This window comes from Malassezia japonica, chromosome 4 (genome assembly GCF_029542785.1).
Source record: "Malassezia japonica chromosome 4, complete sequence".
Lineage (NCBI taxonomy): Eukaryota > Fungi > Basidiomycota > Malasseziomycetes > Malasseziales > Malasseziaceae > Malassezia > Malassezia japonica.
This window is the reverse complement of record NC_083373.1, coordinates 750,100-763,916: the sequence shown is the minus strand read 5'-3', so window position 1 is coordinate 763,916 and position 13,817 is coordinate 750,100. Positions and strand designations below refer to the sequence as shown.

Sequence of the window (13,817 nt, the reverse complement as noted above, 5' to 3'; positions counted from 1 at the left end):
TTGTCTACAGAGGTATGTACATGCGTATTAAAGCGCGTCGTGGAGCACGGCTTGTGGCGCGGCCAGGCGGTCCTGCACCGAGCGGATTGTGCGCCATGCCAGATTGCGCAGTGCTTCTGGGCTCACGGTGCGGACCGCGATGGATCGTGCTAGGTTGCCGAGGCCAAGCTCCTTGAGAATATCACTGTGGTCGCCAAGTGCCTGCTTGACCATATCCTTGGTAATCGGGCAGCTCATTGTGATAGTCGGCTGTGCCGAAATGGGGATATGGAAGGCGAGGATCTTGATGCTAATGTGCAAGTCCAAGAGGATCTGGAGGTTGGACTTCTTGCTGCCCTGCACAATCCCGCAGCGATTGACGAGATCCTTGAGCACGTCGTGCGACGGGTCGTCCTGGACGTTGTAGCTAAGTTGGCACGGGACGTTGACGGTGGTCTTGTTGCGTGCCGCGATCGTCTGGTCGTCCAAGTCGCAGTACCCAATCGGCGTCGACTTTGCATTGTTGTCCCAGGCTGTGGCATTGAGCGAAGTGATGTGCGCCGAGATATAGTTTGGATTCGCAACGATGGCGTTCAGTGTCGCATTTATCGAAAACTTTTCGTCCTGGATCTGGACGTCCTGGATGCTCTGTGGCAAGTCGATGCCGTTCAAGCCAATGTTCGGTGGGCGCAGAAAGATGACAATAAGCATAATGATGCACAGCGTAAAGATGATACCAATCACCAGGATAAAGGCGAGGATCCGAAAGACTTTCGAAAGGATCGACAGCTTCTGGAACGAGCGGCGATCGTCGTACGACCAAATGCCGCGCGGCGCGTGCTGGTGCGCAAACGCACGCTCGTTCGGCGAACTGTACATCTGTGCTGGGTAGTACGTATCCTCCGGGTCGCCCTGGTAGTGCGCCGGGTGCGATACTTCGACCGCCTTGTCTTCGTACTCGTCCGAGAGGTTCGACGAGCGGGGGTTCAACGCAGGTGCGTCGAGGTAGGGTTCCGACACGCCCGCCGCCTGATGTGCCGCGTACGGCTGCATGCTCAGCGGCTGCGGGGCCGCGGCCTCGGTGAACCCGCCGTGTTCGATCGGGGGCAGCGGCCGGCTGGTGCGCTGCGCCATGGTGGAGGGGAGACAAACACCGCCACGCCAAGACGGGATTCTAGTAATTATTTTCCGCTCGGGGCAACGAAATTCTACAGGGTCTAGCGCGAGAGATGGTAGTCGTCGATCCGGAGCAGGAGCGAGACGGTCTCTGTCGCGAGCTCCAACGCGCTCGTCGACACCAGCAGAGGCTGGAGGACGTTTTCTTCGAGGATGTTGGTGATCGTACCCTTGCGCACGTTGATACCCGCCGTCTTCTCGCCCAGAGCGTGGCGGTTGCGCAGCTCCGTCACGATCGTGATCGGGTTCAGGCCCGCGTTCTCGGCGAGGGTCGTGGGAATAATCTCGAGCGCTTCGGAAAAGGCCTGGTAGGAGTAGGCCTCGAGCGTGGGCAGCGTCTGCGCACACTGCGCGAGCATGCGCGACATGTGCACCTCGGGCGCGCCACCGCCCGCGACCAGGAAGCGCTTCTTGACGAGGCAGCGCACGACACACAGCGCGTCGTGGAGACTGCGCTCGCTCTCTTCCAGAACGAGCGAGTTGGATCCGGTGCACAGCACGCTCACCGTGCGGCCGGGGTTCTTGATCTTGGTCACCTTGACGACACGCGCGCCGCTGTGCGACACCTCGTCGACGAGCTCTGCCGAGGCGAGCTTGTCCTCGGTGAAGGAGTCGATGTCGGCGATCGGCGTCGCACCGAGCGACTTGCAGATAAACTCGATCTCGTCGCGCTCAATGTCCTTGACCACCATAATCTTGAGCTTGGCGAGGAAGTGCAGCGCCAGTTCGTTCACCGCGTCGCGCAGGATGCTCTTTTGCATCAGCAAGACATTGCAGCCGGACTTTTTGATCTTTTTGCACATGTTGAGCAGGTACTGGCGCTCCTCCTTCAGAATCTTGTCCATTTGCCGGTAGTCGTTCACCACAATCTGGTTGTCCATGTCGGGCTTGGGCGACGAGAGCTGGAACTGGCACACGGCAATCTTGGCCTTTTCCACGCGCGCGGGGCCGCCGCTCGAGGTCACTGCGTTCTGCTCCAGCACGAGGCCGTCGACGAGCTCCGTGTCGTCGATCGTGCCACCGACCTTTTTGACGAGCCGAATGTCGCGCAGATCGATCATGTCGCCGCCCGTCGCAGTCACCGCGCCGGTCTTGGACGAGGGCGCACTGAGCGAGCCCGCATCCACGAGGCGCAGGACCGCGTCCACGGCAATCGGCGCAAGCACCGACGAGTACTGCGACACGACCTTGGAGTTGAGCGAGGTCGTGGCGGCACGCAGCAGGCTCTCGCGGTCGCTCAAGTCCACCGGCATAGCAATGTCCGACAGGAACTCGACCGCACGCGTCGACGCACTCTGGAACGACTCGGCAATGATGGTGGGGTGGATGCCTTTGGCCAGCAGGCGCTCGGCGGCACCGAGCAGCGAGCCGGCGAGCACCACGACCGAGGTCGTGCCGTCGCCAGCCTCGACGTCCTGCGCGAGCGACAAATCAACCAGCATACGCGCCGCAGGGTGCACCACCGCCATATGCCGCAGAATCGTTGCGCCGTCGTTGGTAATGACGACTTCGCCGGACGACGTCTGAATCATCTTGTCCATACCCTTGGGACCGAGCGAGGTGCGCACCGCATCGCTCACCGCCTTGGCGGCCGACATGTTCGAGCGACGCACCTCGTCGGGCTTGTCTGCATTCTTAAACGCACGGAATCCCGTGTTGCCTTGCGGGGCAGCCACCTGCGCAGACATCGTCAAAGAAGGCGACGCGCGGAACGGTGCCACGTGGTCTATGCAATTATTTTTGGGCTAGTCGTCGTCTATTTCGATCACCTCGGGCGTGGGCCGCGAGGTGCCGAGGAGCGTCTGGCCGCCGCCGGCGAATGCTGGGCGGTCGGGGGGAGGCGCGGGGTCGTCGTCAGGCTGCTCGGGAGCGGTGTCGACCGGGACGTCGAGGCGCTCGACATTGTAGCCAAAAAACAGCTGGCCGAACGGCAGGTGCAGCGCGGCAGGCACGCGCTTCTCCTCGAGGAGCGTGTCGTTGCTGACAATCGTAGGGCGGCTGGGTAAGTAGTACGACGTACTCTGTACTGCGCACGAGGCTCGACGGCTCGCGAGGAACGATCGGCTTCTCCTTCTTGCCCTTGGTCTTTTTCCCGCTGAGCGTCTGCCCAAAGCCGCGGAAGGGCGTCGCGCTGTCGCCGCCAGGCAGCACGCTGTCGTACTTGTTCTGGTCAATGTGCAGTTTCGAGGCCATGGTCGGCTGCGGCGCCGCGGGCTTCGGTGCGGGCTCCACGTAGCCCTTGGGCGGCGCAAAGTCCACCTCAAGATCCGTCTCGATGATGGAAATGCCCTCGGCGCTCGGCTCGATTTCCATAATGAGAATCTCAAACGTGAGGCAGTTGTAGCTGATCTCGATAATGTCGCCCGGCGTCAGCGTCGGGTAGTTGCGCAGCGCCTGCTCGAGCACCGCTTTGGGGTCGCTAATCTCCAAAAAGTCGACCGTCTGGGGCTGGAGCTTGACAAACTTGCCCTTGGGCAGCCGCGTGCCTTGGATGTGAATCGGGTCGCCGTCCTGCAGCGTAAGCATGCGCATCATCCACACGGGCAGGTACACGATGCCCTCCTCGGCAATGAACTCGACGACACCGCCGTGCGTGTGCTTGTGCTCGCCGCGGCCCGTGCTGCGCAGCGTAAACGTCCAGGGCGACTCGAGCTCGAGGTCGGCTGGGGTTAGTGCGGCGACCTACTGATTGTCGCAAGCGCCGACGGCGGCATAATGACTGCGTCAGCCGAGCAACGTACTCTTTCCACCGTAGCTCACGTCGTTCCGTTGGCGTGCCGAGAAGTGGTTCATGCTGTATGCCTTGAAATATTCCTCGTACGCCTGCGGCGGCGCCGGCATGCGGCGGTCAAAACCACTCAGTGCCGCACCGAGGCCCCAGCGACCAGCGCCAAACTGCGGATCAATCTGGCCGAACTGCGTTAGGCGTACGACGCACCATCGACATGGTTGCCACCGACTACGTGGAGGCTGAGTCAGATGCGGGGTGCCTCTTACCATGTCCGTGAACAAGACCCTGATCTCCCAGCTCGCCAAGTTCTCCTCGTGCGAGGTGGCCGATGCGCTGATCAAGCTCAAGCTACCGCACGGCGGCTACCTGCCGGGCATTGAAATGTACTCGCCGCAGCACATTAGCGGCCCGACGTCGGTGTGCGGTCCCGCGTTTACCGTCAAGGTAGGTCACTGATCTAACGCAGATGGTGCTCCAGAGCGACACTGCCGCGCCAAAGCCGGACAAGCATTTCGTCGATGCTGCCGAGCCCGACTCGGTGATGCTGATTACCTCGCCGCCTTCGACGCGCTCCGCGATCTGGGGCGGGCTCATGACCGCCCGCGCACAGAGCATCGGGGTCAAGGGCGTGGTCCTCGACGGGCGCTGCCGCGACCTCGCCGAGCACCGCGAGAGCAAGTTTCCGGTATTTGCGCGCCAGCACTCGATTCTAGGTCAGTCGCCGTTCACGCGCCCGTCGCAGCTCCAGATCCCGCTCGAGATCGCGGACCCGACGTCGGTCGGCGCCAAGGGCGAGCCCGGCTTTCCCCCGGTGACGGTGCACCCCGGTGACATTCTGCTGGCGGACGTCGACGGGGTCGTGAGCGTGCCAAAGGACCTCGTCGAGCAGGTCCTCGAGCTCGCGACCAAGGGCCGCGACGTCGACGGGAAATGTATGGACGATCTGCGCGCCGGAAAGGGCATCAAGGAAACCTTTGCATTGCATCGCGGGAAATAGACTATATTAAGCAACCAAGCGGCTCTGCCTCGCGCGCCGGCCAATCTCCGACGCACGACTGCTCGACGCACGCAGCGGCGAGCCATTCTCATCCGCGTACGAAGTATCGGCTGCGCTCGCACGGATGCTCTGGCGCGACGCGAGGCGTGCGCCCTGCGGCGCGCCGCTCGTGCTCCTGCGGCGCGTCGAGCGGCTCTTGGTCAGGCGCTGCGCCGAGCGGTCGCGGCGGATGCGCATCGTCTCGAGCGCAGCGTTGGCGCGCAGCTGGCACATGCCGCTGAGGAGGTAGTCGGCCTTGCCCGAACGGAGCGGGCCGCCCTCCTGCGCGACGAGCGGCTTGCGCGAGAGCACCAGGTCCAGCTCTTGGCGCGCCTCGGTCTCGTTGCCGTGTGCGGAGTAGAGGCAGCCAAGCTCGTAGTGAGCAAAGTACACAAGGTAGCGGTCAACCGAGTCGAGGAAGTTGCCGTATTCAAACACTTTGTTGAACGAGTGGATTGCGTCGTCGGCCACCTCTGCAGCATCGATGCGCTCGCCGACGGGGTGGCGGACAAGCGTGTGGTGCTCGGGGTAGGCGACGTAGCGCAGGGCGACACCGCGCAAAAAGAAAGCAAGACAGTACAGCGCGTAGAAGTCCTTCTCGCCGCCACCGTACGTGCTCGGAGACTCGTACGTCTCGAGCTCGTCGATGACCTCGTCGATACGCGTGAGCTGGTTGCTCATCAGCAAAAAGACGGGCGTCTGCTCAATGCAGTGCCACAGGTACGAGAACTCCATCGCAGGCAGGCCCAGCTGGCTCTGGCGGCCAAACTTGGCAGCCTTCAGCTTGACAAAGCGCTCGAACGGAATGTGGCGACCGGCCACACGCTTCACGAGCTTGGGCACGGTCAGCATGATCGCGTTGCTCTGCGCGCGGTTGTGCGCGCTCGACTCGTAGAGCATCGCGGCCTTGGCGTACTGGTAGATGGCCTTGGACCAGTTCGACTCGCGCGAGAGCACATCGTAGCACTCGTACGCACGATCAAAGTCACTCGTGCTCAGGTAGGTGAGCGACAGGCTCCAGAAGCACAGGTGGTGCAGCTGCTTGAACTCGCGCTGCGACTCGATCGCCGCACGGTAGCACTCAATCGCCTTCTCGGGCAGCGCCTGCGTCGCGTACAGACGCGCAGAGAAGTACAGGAAGAAGATACCGTGGGGGAAGCGCTGCAGGTTCCACGACAGGACCTTGTCGGCAAACGCAAGGTCCACATCGGTCACGGGGACATGCGCAGCAATCACCAGGTGGTACAGCAGGATGGCCATGTCGCACATGGGGCGACGCACACCCTCCTGCTCGGCAGACACAGCGGGCTGCGCCTTGGCCTTGGTCCAGCCACCGGCACGCTCAAAGAGCTGCAGCGCCTGCTGGCGGTCGCCCGTGAATCCAGCCGTCTCCATCACCTTGAGCAGGCGACGGGGGAGCAGCGAGAGGATCAGCGACGACAGACCATTGCCGAGGTACACACCCGAGCGCAGGTCCTGGTCGATGGACTTCACCGACGAGCGGCCCGTGATGTTCGCCTCCTCGACCGCGCTGTCGGCCTGCTCGACCATGCGGAGCAGATCGCGCATGATGGTGTAGGCATTGCGCAGCGACATGGCCTGGCGCACAAAGCCGATCGTGTCGCCCGAGTAGAGGATGCCGAGCACGGCACGGAGAAGCATCGCCTCGGCGTACACAAGCTCGGCGTGCTGCTGGATGAGCGTCATCGACGTGAGCGACGGCAGGCTGCGGCCGGGCAGCAAGCGCGACAGGAAGTTCGGCTTCTTGCGCAGCACCTCGGCGATAGACATGGTGTGCTTGCAGCACTTCATCGCCACCTGCATGTCGTTCGGCTCAAAGGTCATCACCGACTTGACACTGTTGATCAGCGTCATACCGACCGAGCGGTACAGGCGGTTGTGCGCGCCTTGCTCACAGAGCTCTTCAGCCTCGCGCATGCGCGAGTCAAGGAACAACTCCATCGCCTCGTGCGCCGTCTCGAGGTCCTCGCGGAACTCAGCCTCGCTCTGCTGGCATTCAGAGGCATTAACCTTGCCCATGGTGTAGCTGGGGGCCACCACCGTGTCAGGAGTGAGCGAGACATCGTCGTCGTCGTCGCTCAGCACGGACTGCTCCTCGTCGTCGAGGTCGTACTCGCGCGCAAGCTCCTGGTGACGCGCACTGTGCACCGCATGGCGCTCCTCCTCAACCTCGCCGACATCGTCGTCGTCGTCGTCGTCATCGTCCTGGTTCGCGGCAGCAATACCGCTGCGCGCCGGGGGAGCACGCGACGCATCCACAAAGTCCTCCGCCGAGGCAAACGACGACTCAGACGCGACACTCGGCGCACGCTTCGAGCCAGAGAGGCCGAGCGTAGCAGCAGCACCGGCCAGCATCGCACCGGCACCTGCCGCGGCACCAGCAGCAGCGCCCGTCGCAGCGCCCGTTGCAGAAGAGCCAAGCTGCGTGGCCTTCTCGGTAAGCGTCTCCTGCTGGGGCGCAGCCTCCTTGGCCGTGTCCTGCGCTGGTGCCGCCTTGGCCGAGGGCGCTTGAGCAATGTCCTCCTTCGCATCCTCTTCCTTCGCCACAGTCTCTTCACCGGCCGCAGGCACGGGCTTGCGGCGGGGCTTGCTGCTGCGCTTCTGAGGCACCTCCGAGGTGCCGTTCGCGACAGGCTTGCGGGGGCGGCGCTTGGGCTCCTTCGGCGCCTCGGTAGCCTCGCCCTCGTCCTCAGCCGGAGGAGCGGCCTTTGACGACTTGGACTTGCGCTTCGAGGCCACAGCCGCACCAGCAGCGCCGGCGGCACCGGCGGCACCAGCGGCACCAGCGGCGGCACCGGCACCGGCACCAGTTTCCTCCTTGGGCGCGTCGCCGCCGGCCTTTTCGGCCTTTTCGGCCTTCTCAGGCTTCTCGGCCTTCTCAGCTGGCTTCGACGCCTTCTTGGGGGCCTTCTTGGGGGCCTTGAGGGCGTCGAGGACGTCGTAGGACGTGCCAGCAACGCACGCCGGCGACGTTGTGCCACCGACCGAGTCCTCGAGCGTGTCCTCGTCGTGCTCCTTGAGCCACTTGATAAGCGCCGGGACATTGTGACGGTCACAGACTTCCTGCTTCTCCGTCTGACCGGTCGTCTGGGGGTAGGTCCAGGTGATTAGACCGTCGTTGCGAATGACCTTGGTGCGCTGGTACACGCAGACTGCACGGGTATAAGGACGGAGCTGGTAGTACTTCAGGCGAAGCTGCTTAGTGAGGACCAAGCGGCGGTAATCCAGCTCCTCCTTGTTGCTCTTGTCGTTGATCCACTCGTTAGTGGTCTCGATGAACTGTTGTACAAGTTCGTCCGCCTCCTTCTTGATCGCGTCGCGCGTCTCGGTCTCTTTCAGGAGATCATTCTCGCCCGGAACAGGCTCAATATAGTCCCAGTCCCAGTCGAGCGTACCGCCCATACCCTTGCGGAAGCGCGACTTGGGCACGTATTCCTCCAGCTCGTGCGGTTTGTTGCTGAACTTGATCTTGGCCTGGACAACGGGGTCAAGCAGCGGCTGGAGCGCGGCCCAGATACCCTTGAAGATCCACGGGGCACCGTGGACGTAGATGCGTTGCAGGGACTCGGGGTAGTATGCCTCGAGACACTTGAGGATGAACATTACGCAACCCCAGTCCATATTCTTCAGACCAAAGCCCGCCATGTCGAATACAATAATTGCCTTTTCGGTCGGGGGCGTGAAGAACTGACGCGAGTTTTCCATCGCAAGCACGACAAACTGCTGCAGCGTCTCGATCTTTTGCGCGTTGGTAAAGTGACGCGCGACGTGGATAAAGTAGATCGGCAGCTCGTACTTGTCCGTGTTACCTTCAATATAAGAGATACCACGGCGGAACTGGTTGAGGAAGCCCGGAACGTCCTTCATTCCCTCTTCACCCTTCTTCAGCAGCTCGTTGACGTTCATGTCGAGACGGAACTGGAGCGCGGCGACCATCATACCAAGCGCACGGTCGACATCGTACTGACGTGCACGCAGATAACGCAGCGCAGTCATATCAGGCGCGTCCAGCTGGCAGGCGTCCCACATGGCCTGCTCCAGGTAGGGGCCACCGTACTTGGCAACGGCATCGTCAATCGCCTTGAGCTCACCGGCCTTCTTGGCATCGTCCGAGTGTTGCTTCTTTTCCTTGCTCTCTTTGGTTTCGACAGAGTTCGACAGCTCATCGCCTGTCTGAGCTGCCTTGGGACCACCGAGGCGATCGAGCTCCGCTGAGCGCTCCTTGTTGCGCTGGGTGAGCTCGAAGAAGCGGCGCCAAAACTCCTTGAGCGTGGTCTTGTGCTCAGGAGTAAGGTTACCGAAGTAACCCTCCTCCACGCGCTCGCCTAGATCATTGGTGACCACCGACATGGACCTTGCGTAACCAAGAACCGGCGGAGAAGTTGCGTATCAAACTGCCGGTGCTAACCCCACAGTATTTATTGGTCCCGCGCGATTCGTCGCATGCACGCATGGGGTCGCTCCGTGCGCACATGCAGTTGGTTCGGCCGAAAATAAGGCGCGGCGTGGCGCCCACGGAGCGCTTGTACAAACAAGATCTAGCGGCCTAGGCCAGTACGGGGCTATGTATAGAATAGACCAAGGCTCCGTAAGCTTTTGAGTCGTGAGTGCCTCGTAGTGGGTAGTATCGTAGTTTATCTACTCGTCTGCTTCCATGTCCTGCTGTTAGATGGCACAACGTACCATGTCGGCCATGACATCACCGCCCGAGTTGAGGCCGTAGGCGTCCTCGCGAGTGGTAAGATCAAGCTCCGACGAGTCGTCTCCAGCGCCCATATCTTCATCTTCCATATCTTCATCCGAGGGTTCGCGCCCCGACGACTTTTGTGTGGTACGATGGGGTCCACCAACATGGTCCCCCATCATCTGTGCAGGGTGGGTCGGGGCAGACGTGCCGAACGGCACGGGGTGTTGGGGGTCATTAGGGAGAGGCGAGTTGTTGCGCGCCTTGCTCGCCATAAGCTTGTTGAAGTTGACCTGGTCACAGCCAAGCAACCCAGATGACGGAGGGCTGACAGCGGCCTGGGGTAAGTAGAGCAGCACTTACCGGCCACAGCGCCTTTTCTTCCGGCAGCGAACGAGCATTCGAGTCCATGCCAACAAGGATCGCGGCCGCTTCCAGAAGCTGGACCTGCTGATGCTTGCTCATCAGGAACTTGGACGCCTCCTTCCAGTACATGGTGTGCTCCTGTGATTAGTCTCGACACGTACCCAGCGGTGCTTCACTAGGCAGCTGGGATGGCGGTATACCTTCGAGCAGCTCTCGCACTTGTGCAGGAGCTGGTTCGATTGGTACGATCCGTGCACGTCCTTGTAGTCGCCATCCGCATCCACCGACGACGCCGGAGAGCCCGACGGGGGAACAGCGAGGCGGGGCGGCGACGAGCTCTCGCCGTCATGCTTGCGGTGACCCGACATGCCGTACTGACGCGCGGCAGCCTCCATCGAGCCCATCGAGTGCGTCGGCACCGTGGTGCTAAAGCGCATCGAAGGGTTCGCCGAAGGCTTCACATCGGCGTCCAAGTCGTGCTTGTGCGTACGGGTGTCGCGCATGTTGGGCGAGGGCGAAACGCCCTTGGTGGGGCGTGCACGCTCCGACGCGGAGAGCGACAAAGCCTCGCCTGCCGCACCGAACGACGTGGAAAAGTTACCACTGTACGAGTGCGAAGGTGATCGTGCACGCGCCGCGAACGAAGCGTTACGCATAGAGCCTGTATCCAGAGGAGTGCCACCACGGGGGCTGTTCAGGACGATGCGCCCGGCATCTCCCGTGGGACTAGCGGCACAGCCCTTGGCCGAGCGGAAGTCGAGATGGCCAGGTGTGCCATACACGTGTCCGTTGCTAGGGTACGTGCAGGTCTTTATGAGCATACAAAGGGACTTACTGCAGTCGCACCGCCGTTCTCGGCGTGTGTAGTACTTGCTGAATACGAGCTCATGGGTAGGATCTGTGCAGCCGCCTCAGCTAGCGCTGCCGATGTTGTGTTCGATCAAGAATCTTGTAGGCTGTGTAAGGGTCTTCTCGGACTGAATACCAGGCGCTAGAGGGGACGCTGGTACCAATTCACGCTATAGCACAAAAAAACAACGATGCAGCGGATAAAGAAATTTCAGAGCCGGCGCCGCCACCACTATGCTTGCGCGACTTTTTTCTTATCCTAAACTACCCCACCCAACTTGCTATGTGCGCCAGGGTGCCTGAATGACAAGCCCCGGACAACTGCATAGGAACTGCAGTTCTAGAAGAAAAATTTGATTTAAGCGGCTGCGGCCGGCCCTTCCCTGCGGTAATCCGCAGCGCAAGACCCTTGGGAAATATTATGATTGGTTAGAATATTTAGGAATCAAGTCTGCCCGCATACCGGCTACTGCGGCAACATGTGGAGTACGTGCTATTACCGCTTTTTGTGCTGCGGCGCTCCGCAGTCACCCGGTCCTCGTCAACCGGTGGCTCGTGCGCTGCCGCACCGGCCGGCCCAAGTGGAGCGTTTAGACGGCCCAGTCACAGGCCGCACTGATGCGGCGCACGATGCGCTCAAGCCCTTGTACATCATCTTGATCAAAGCCATTCTGCGACTCGCAGTCAATGTCGAGCACACCAATGATGACCTCGTCGCCGTCGCCTCGACCGCCCCAGGCACGCACGAGCTCCGGCTCGCCCTTGCCTCGGATGGCCTCCTGGCTGGCCTGCGACAGGCTCGCGCGGGGCACGACAATCGGCACGACAATCTCCGACTGGGAGAGCGAGTCACAGGCAATGTGGCCGGCTGAGTCAGTAGAGACACGTACGATAGTCATCCGTCCGGGGGACACACACGGTGCGCGGGGGGAGCACCGCGCTGCCATCCGCACACACGCCGCGCCCAGGCACCGAGTTAATGGCTTGGCACGCGGGGAGACCACAAAAGGGACCGAGCCAGAGCTTGGGGTCCTTGCCAGAAGAAACCTCGGCACCGGGAAACAGGGGCGAGAGGAGGTAGAAGCCGGCCCAGTTCACACGCTTCTCCTTCCACTCTGGAAACTTGTTCATAGAAAAGTAGATTACAGAGCTCGCGTTTGCGAGGTTCGTGACCCAGTTGCGCTGGCCGTCGAGGAGCGCCGTGAGCTGCTCCTCGAGGTGCGTGTAAAATGCGCTCTTGCTCGTCACGTCACTGGGCAGCCCTGCTGCGTCCGCGCTGCGTTAGTTCATACTACCTACTGCACCATGGTCGCTCTCGGCGCTCCGTGCGCCGCGGTACATACATCACGTGTGATCACGCCTTCCGCCGGCCAATGGCGCAAGCGGTGTGGAGGGCAGCGGGGAAGAAGGATCGCTCGCTGTGTTGCCACTGCTCGGCATGCTGCGAATTGTGCGGGGACGTGGGCCACAGGCCGTGCTCCGGGCGACTCATGCGGTGCGTATTCCTGCGATGTCCGCGCGACGCCTCGCGACTGGCCCACTCGATGCGATGCCGCTGCCCTGTGTAGACCAGCACGAGCTCCGCGAGCGCCAGCTGCTGGCTGCGCGCATGAAAGGTGTCGAGCTCGCCGAGAGCGAGTCGGCGCAGCCGAGCGGCTTTGGCCCCGAGCCTGCGTACCAAAAAGTGGTGTCTGGCTACGAATTGTATAAGCACGATGCGCCGTTTGCGCTCGACTATGGCGGAACGCTGCCCTCGTTCCAGATTGCGTACGAAACGTGGGGTACGCTGAACGAAGCCCGCGACAATGTGATCCTTGTGCACACTGGCCTGTCGGCGAGCTCGCATGCGGCGAGTACGCCGAAGAACCCTGCCAAGGGCTGGTGGGAGGACTTTATTGGCCCCGGCAAGGCCCTGGATACGAATCGCTTCTTTGTGATCTGTACGAATGTGCTTGGCTCGTGCTACGGCAGCACGGGCCCGTCGAGTCCGTACCCATTGGACCCCAATGGCGAGCCATATGCGACGCGCTTCCCCATTTTGAGCATCTTTGACATGGTGCGTGCGCAGTTCCTGCTGCTGGACCACCTCGGCATCGACACGCTCTATGCGAGCATCGGCTCGAGTATGGGCGGCATGCAGAGCATTGCGGCCGCGCACCTCTTCCCCAACCGTGTGCTGCGCATGGCGAGTATTAGCGGCACTGCGCGGTGTGCGCCGTCCGGTATTGCGCTGCGCTTTTCGCAGCGGAGTGTGCTGATGGCTGACCCCAACTGGAACCGCGGCTTTTACTATGGCCCGGACCAGGCCCCCCCGCACACGGGCATGAAGCTTGCGCGGCAAATTTCCACGATCACCTACCGCTCTGGCCCCGAGTGGGAGCAGCGCTTTGGGCGTATGCGGCGCACGCTGAACCGCGACTCGACCGTGTCCGAGGCGCGTATTCCTGCGCTGTGCCCCGACTTTTTGGTCGAGACCTACTTAGACCACCAAGGCGAGCAGTTCTGCTTGAAATACGACGCGAACTCGCTCATCTACATTTCCAAGAGCATGGATCTGTTTGACATGTCGGACGATGCGCTGGCCGAGCTGGCCGAGACGCGCCTACTGGCGCATGGCGAGGACGGCTCGCTGCCCATCAGCCCTGAGGACATTGCGGAAGAGGTGCAGCACAATATCGAGCCCCGGCGCCGGTCTGGCAAGCACATTTCCACGATCTCGAACCCCGGTGCGCACCGCTATGTCCCCGCGCTCGCGCGCGGTCTGAGCCGGCTGCGCAATGTGCCCGTGCTGATTATTGGTGTCCAGAGCGACATCCTCTTCCCCGTGGAGCAGCAGCGCGAGTTGGCCGAGTGCATCCGCATGAACGGCAACCAGTCGGTGATGTACTATGAGATGGATGCCCCCCATGGCCACGACAGCTTCCTGATCGATGTCGCAAACGTCGGTGGAGCGATTAAAGGCTTCCTCTACTAAG

General features: G+C 61.8%; 8 protein-coding genes across 8 annotated transcripts; 2 read left to right on the top strand and 6 right to left on the bottom strand.

The window, feature by feature from the left end:
- Positions 1-27: 27 nt before the first annotated feature.
- Positions 28-1,113, bottom strand: MJAP1_002771 (uncharacterized protein; the record flags this gene model as incomplete). The annotated part of the gene is made up of 1 exon (XM_060266704.1): positions 28-1,113. One exon carries the CDS (start codon positions 1,111-1,113, stop codon positions 28-30), a length of 1,086 nt encoding a protein of 361 aa, XP_060122687.1.
- An 83-nt stretch (positions 1,114-1,196) lies between these two features.
- On the bottom strand, positions 1,197-2,843 carry CCT4 (T-complex protein 1 subunit delta; the record flags this gene model as incomplete). Its single annotated transcript, XM_060266703.1, has 1 exon — positions 1,197-2,843. The coding sequence occupies one exon, from the start codon at positions 2,841-2,843 to the stop codon at positions 1,197-1,199; it is 1,647 nt and encodes a 548-aa protein (XP_060122686.1).
- Positions 2,844-2,900: 57 nt separating this feature from the next.
- UFD1 (ubiquitin fusion degradation protein) lies at positions 2,901-4,102 on the bottom strand (the record flags this gene model as incomplete). Its single annotated transcript, XM_060266702.1, has 5 exons — positions 2,901-3,153; positions 3,176-3,818; positions 3,842-3,874; positions 3,897-4,071; positions 4,094-4,102. 5 exons carry the CDS (start codon positions 4,100-4,102, stop codon positions 2,901-2,903), a joined length of 1,113 nt encoding a protein of 370 aa, XP_060122685.1.
- Positions 4,103-4,153: 51 nt separating this feature from the next.
- MJAP1_002768 (uncharacterized protein) lies at positions 4,154-4,883 on the top strand (the record flags this gene model as incomplete). The annotated part of the gene is made up of 2 exons (XM_060266701.1): positions 4,154-4,330; positions 4,353-4,883. 2 exons carry the CDS (start codon positions 4,154-4,156, stop codon positions 4,881-4,883), a joined length of 708 nt encoding a protein of 235 aa, XP_060122684.1.
- A 6-nt stretch (positions 4,884-4,889) lies between these two features.
- On the bottom strand, positions 4,890-9,293 carry MJAP1_002767 (uncharacterized protein; the record flags this gene model as incomplete). Its single annotated transcript, XM_060266700.1, is given in 2 exon segments — positions 4,890-8,752; positions 8,771-9,293. 2 exon segments carry the CDS (start codon positions 9,291-9,293, stop codon positions 4,890-4,892), a joined length of 4,386 nt encoding a protein of 1,461 aa, XP_060122683.1.
- Positions 9,294-9,581: 288 nt separating this feature from the next.
- MJAP1_002766 (uncharacterized protein) lies at positions 9,582-10,496 on the bottom strand (the record flags this gene model as incomplete). Its single annotated transcript, XM_060266699.1, has 4 exons — positions 9,582-9,605; positions 9,627-9,920; positions 9,991-10,131; positions 10,155-10,496. The coding sequence occupies 4 exons, from the start codon at positions 10,494-10,496 to the stop codon at positions 9,582-9,584; spliced, it is 801 nt and encodes a 266-aa protein (XP_060122682.1).
- A 936-nt stretch (positions 10,497-11,432) lies between these two features.
- MJAP1_002765 (L-methionine (R)-S-oxide reductase) lies at positions 11,433-12,149 on the bottom strand (the record flags this gene model as incomplete). The annotated part of the gene is made up of 3 exons (XM_060266698.1): positions 11,433-11,710; positions 11,733-12,118; positions 12,142-12,149. 3 exons carry the CDS (start codon positions 12,147-12,149, stop codon positions 11,433-11,435), a joined length of 672 nt encoding a protein of 223 aa, XP_060122681.1.
- A 203-nt stretch (positions 12,150-12,352) lies between these two features.
- On the top strand, positions 12,353-13,816 carry cys2 (homoserine O-acetyltransferase; the record flags this gene model as incomplete). Its single annotated transcript, XM_060266697.1, has 1 exon — positions 12,353-13,816. One exon carries the CDS (start codon positions 12,353-12,355, stop codon positions 13,814-13,816), a length of 1,464 nt encoding a protein of 487 aa, XP_060122680.1.
- Between the last annotated feature and the right edge of the window lies 1 nt (position 13,817).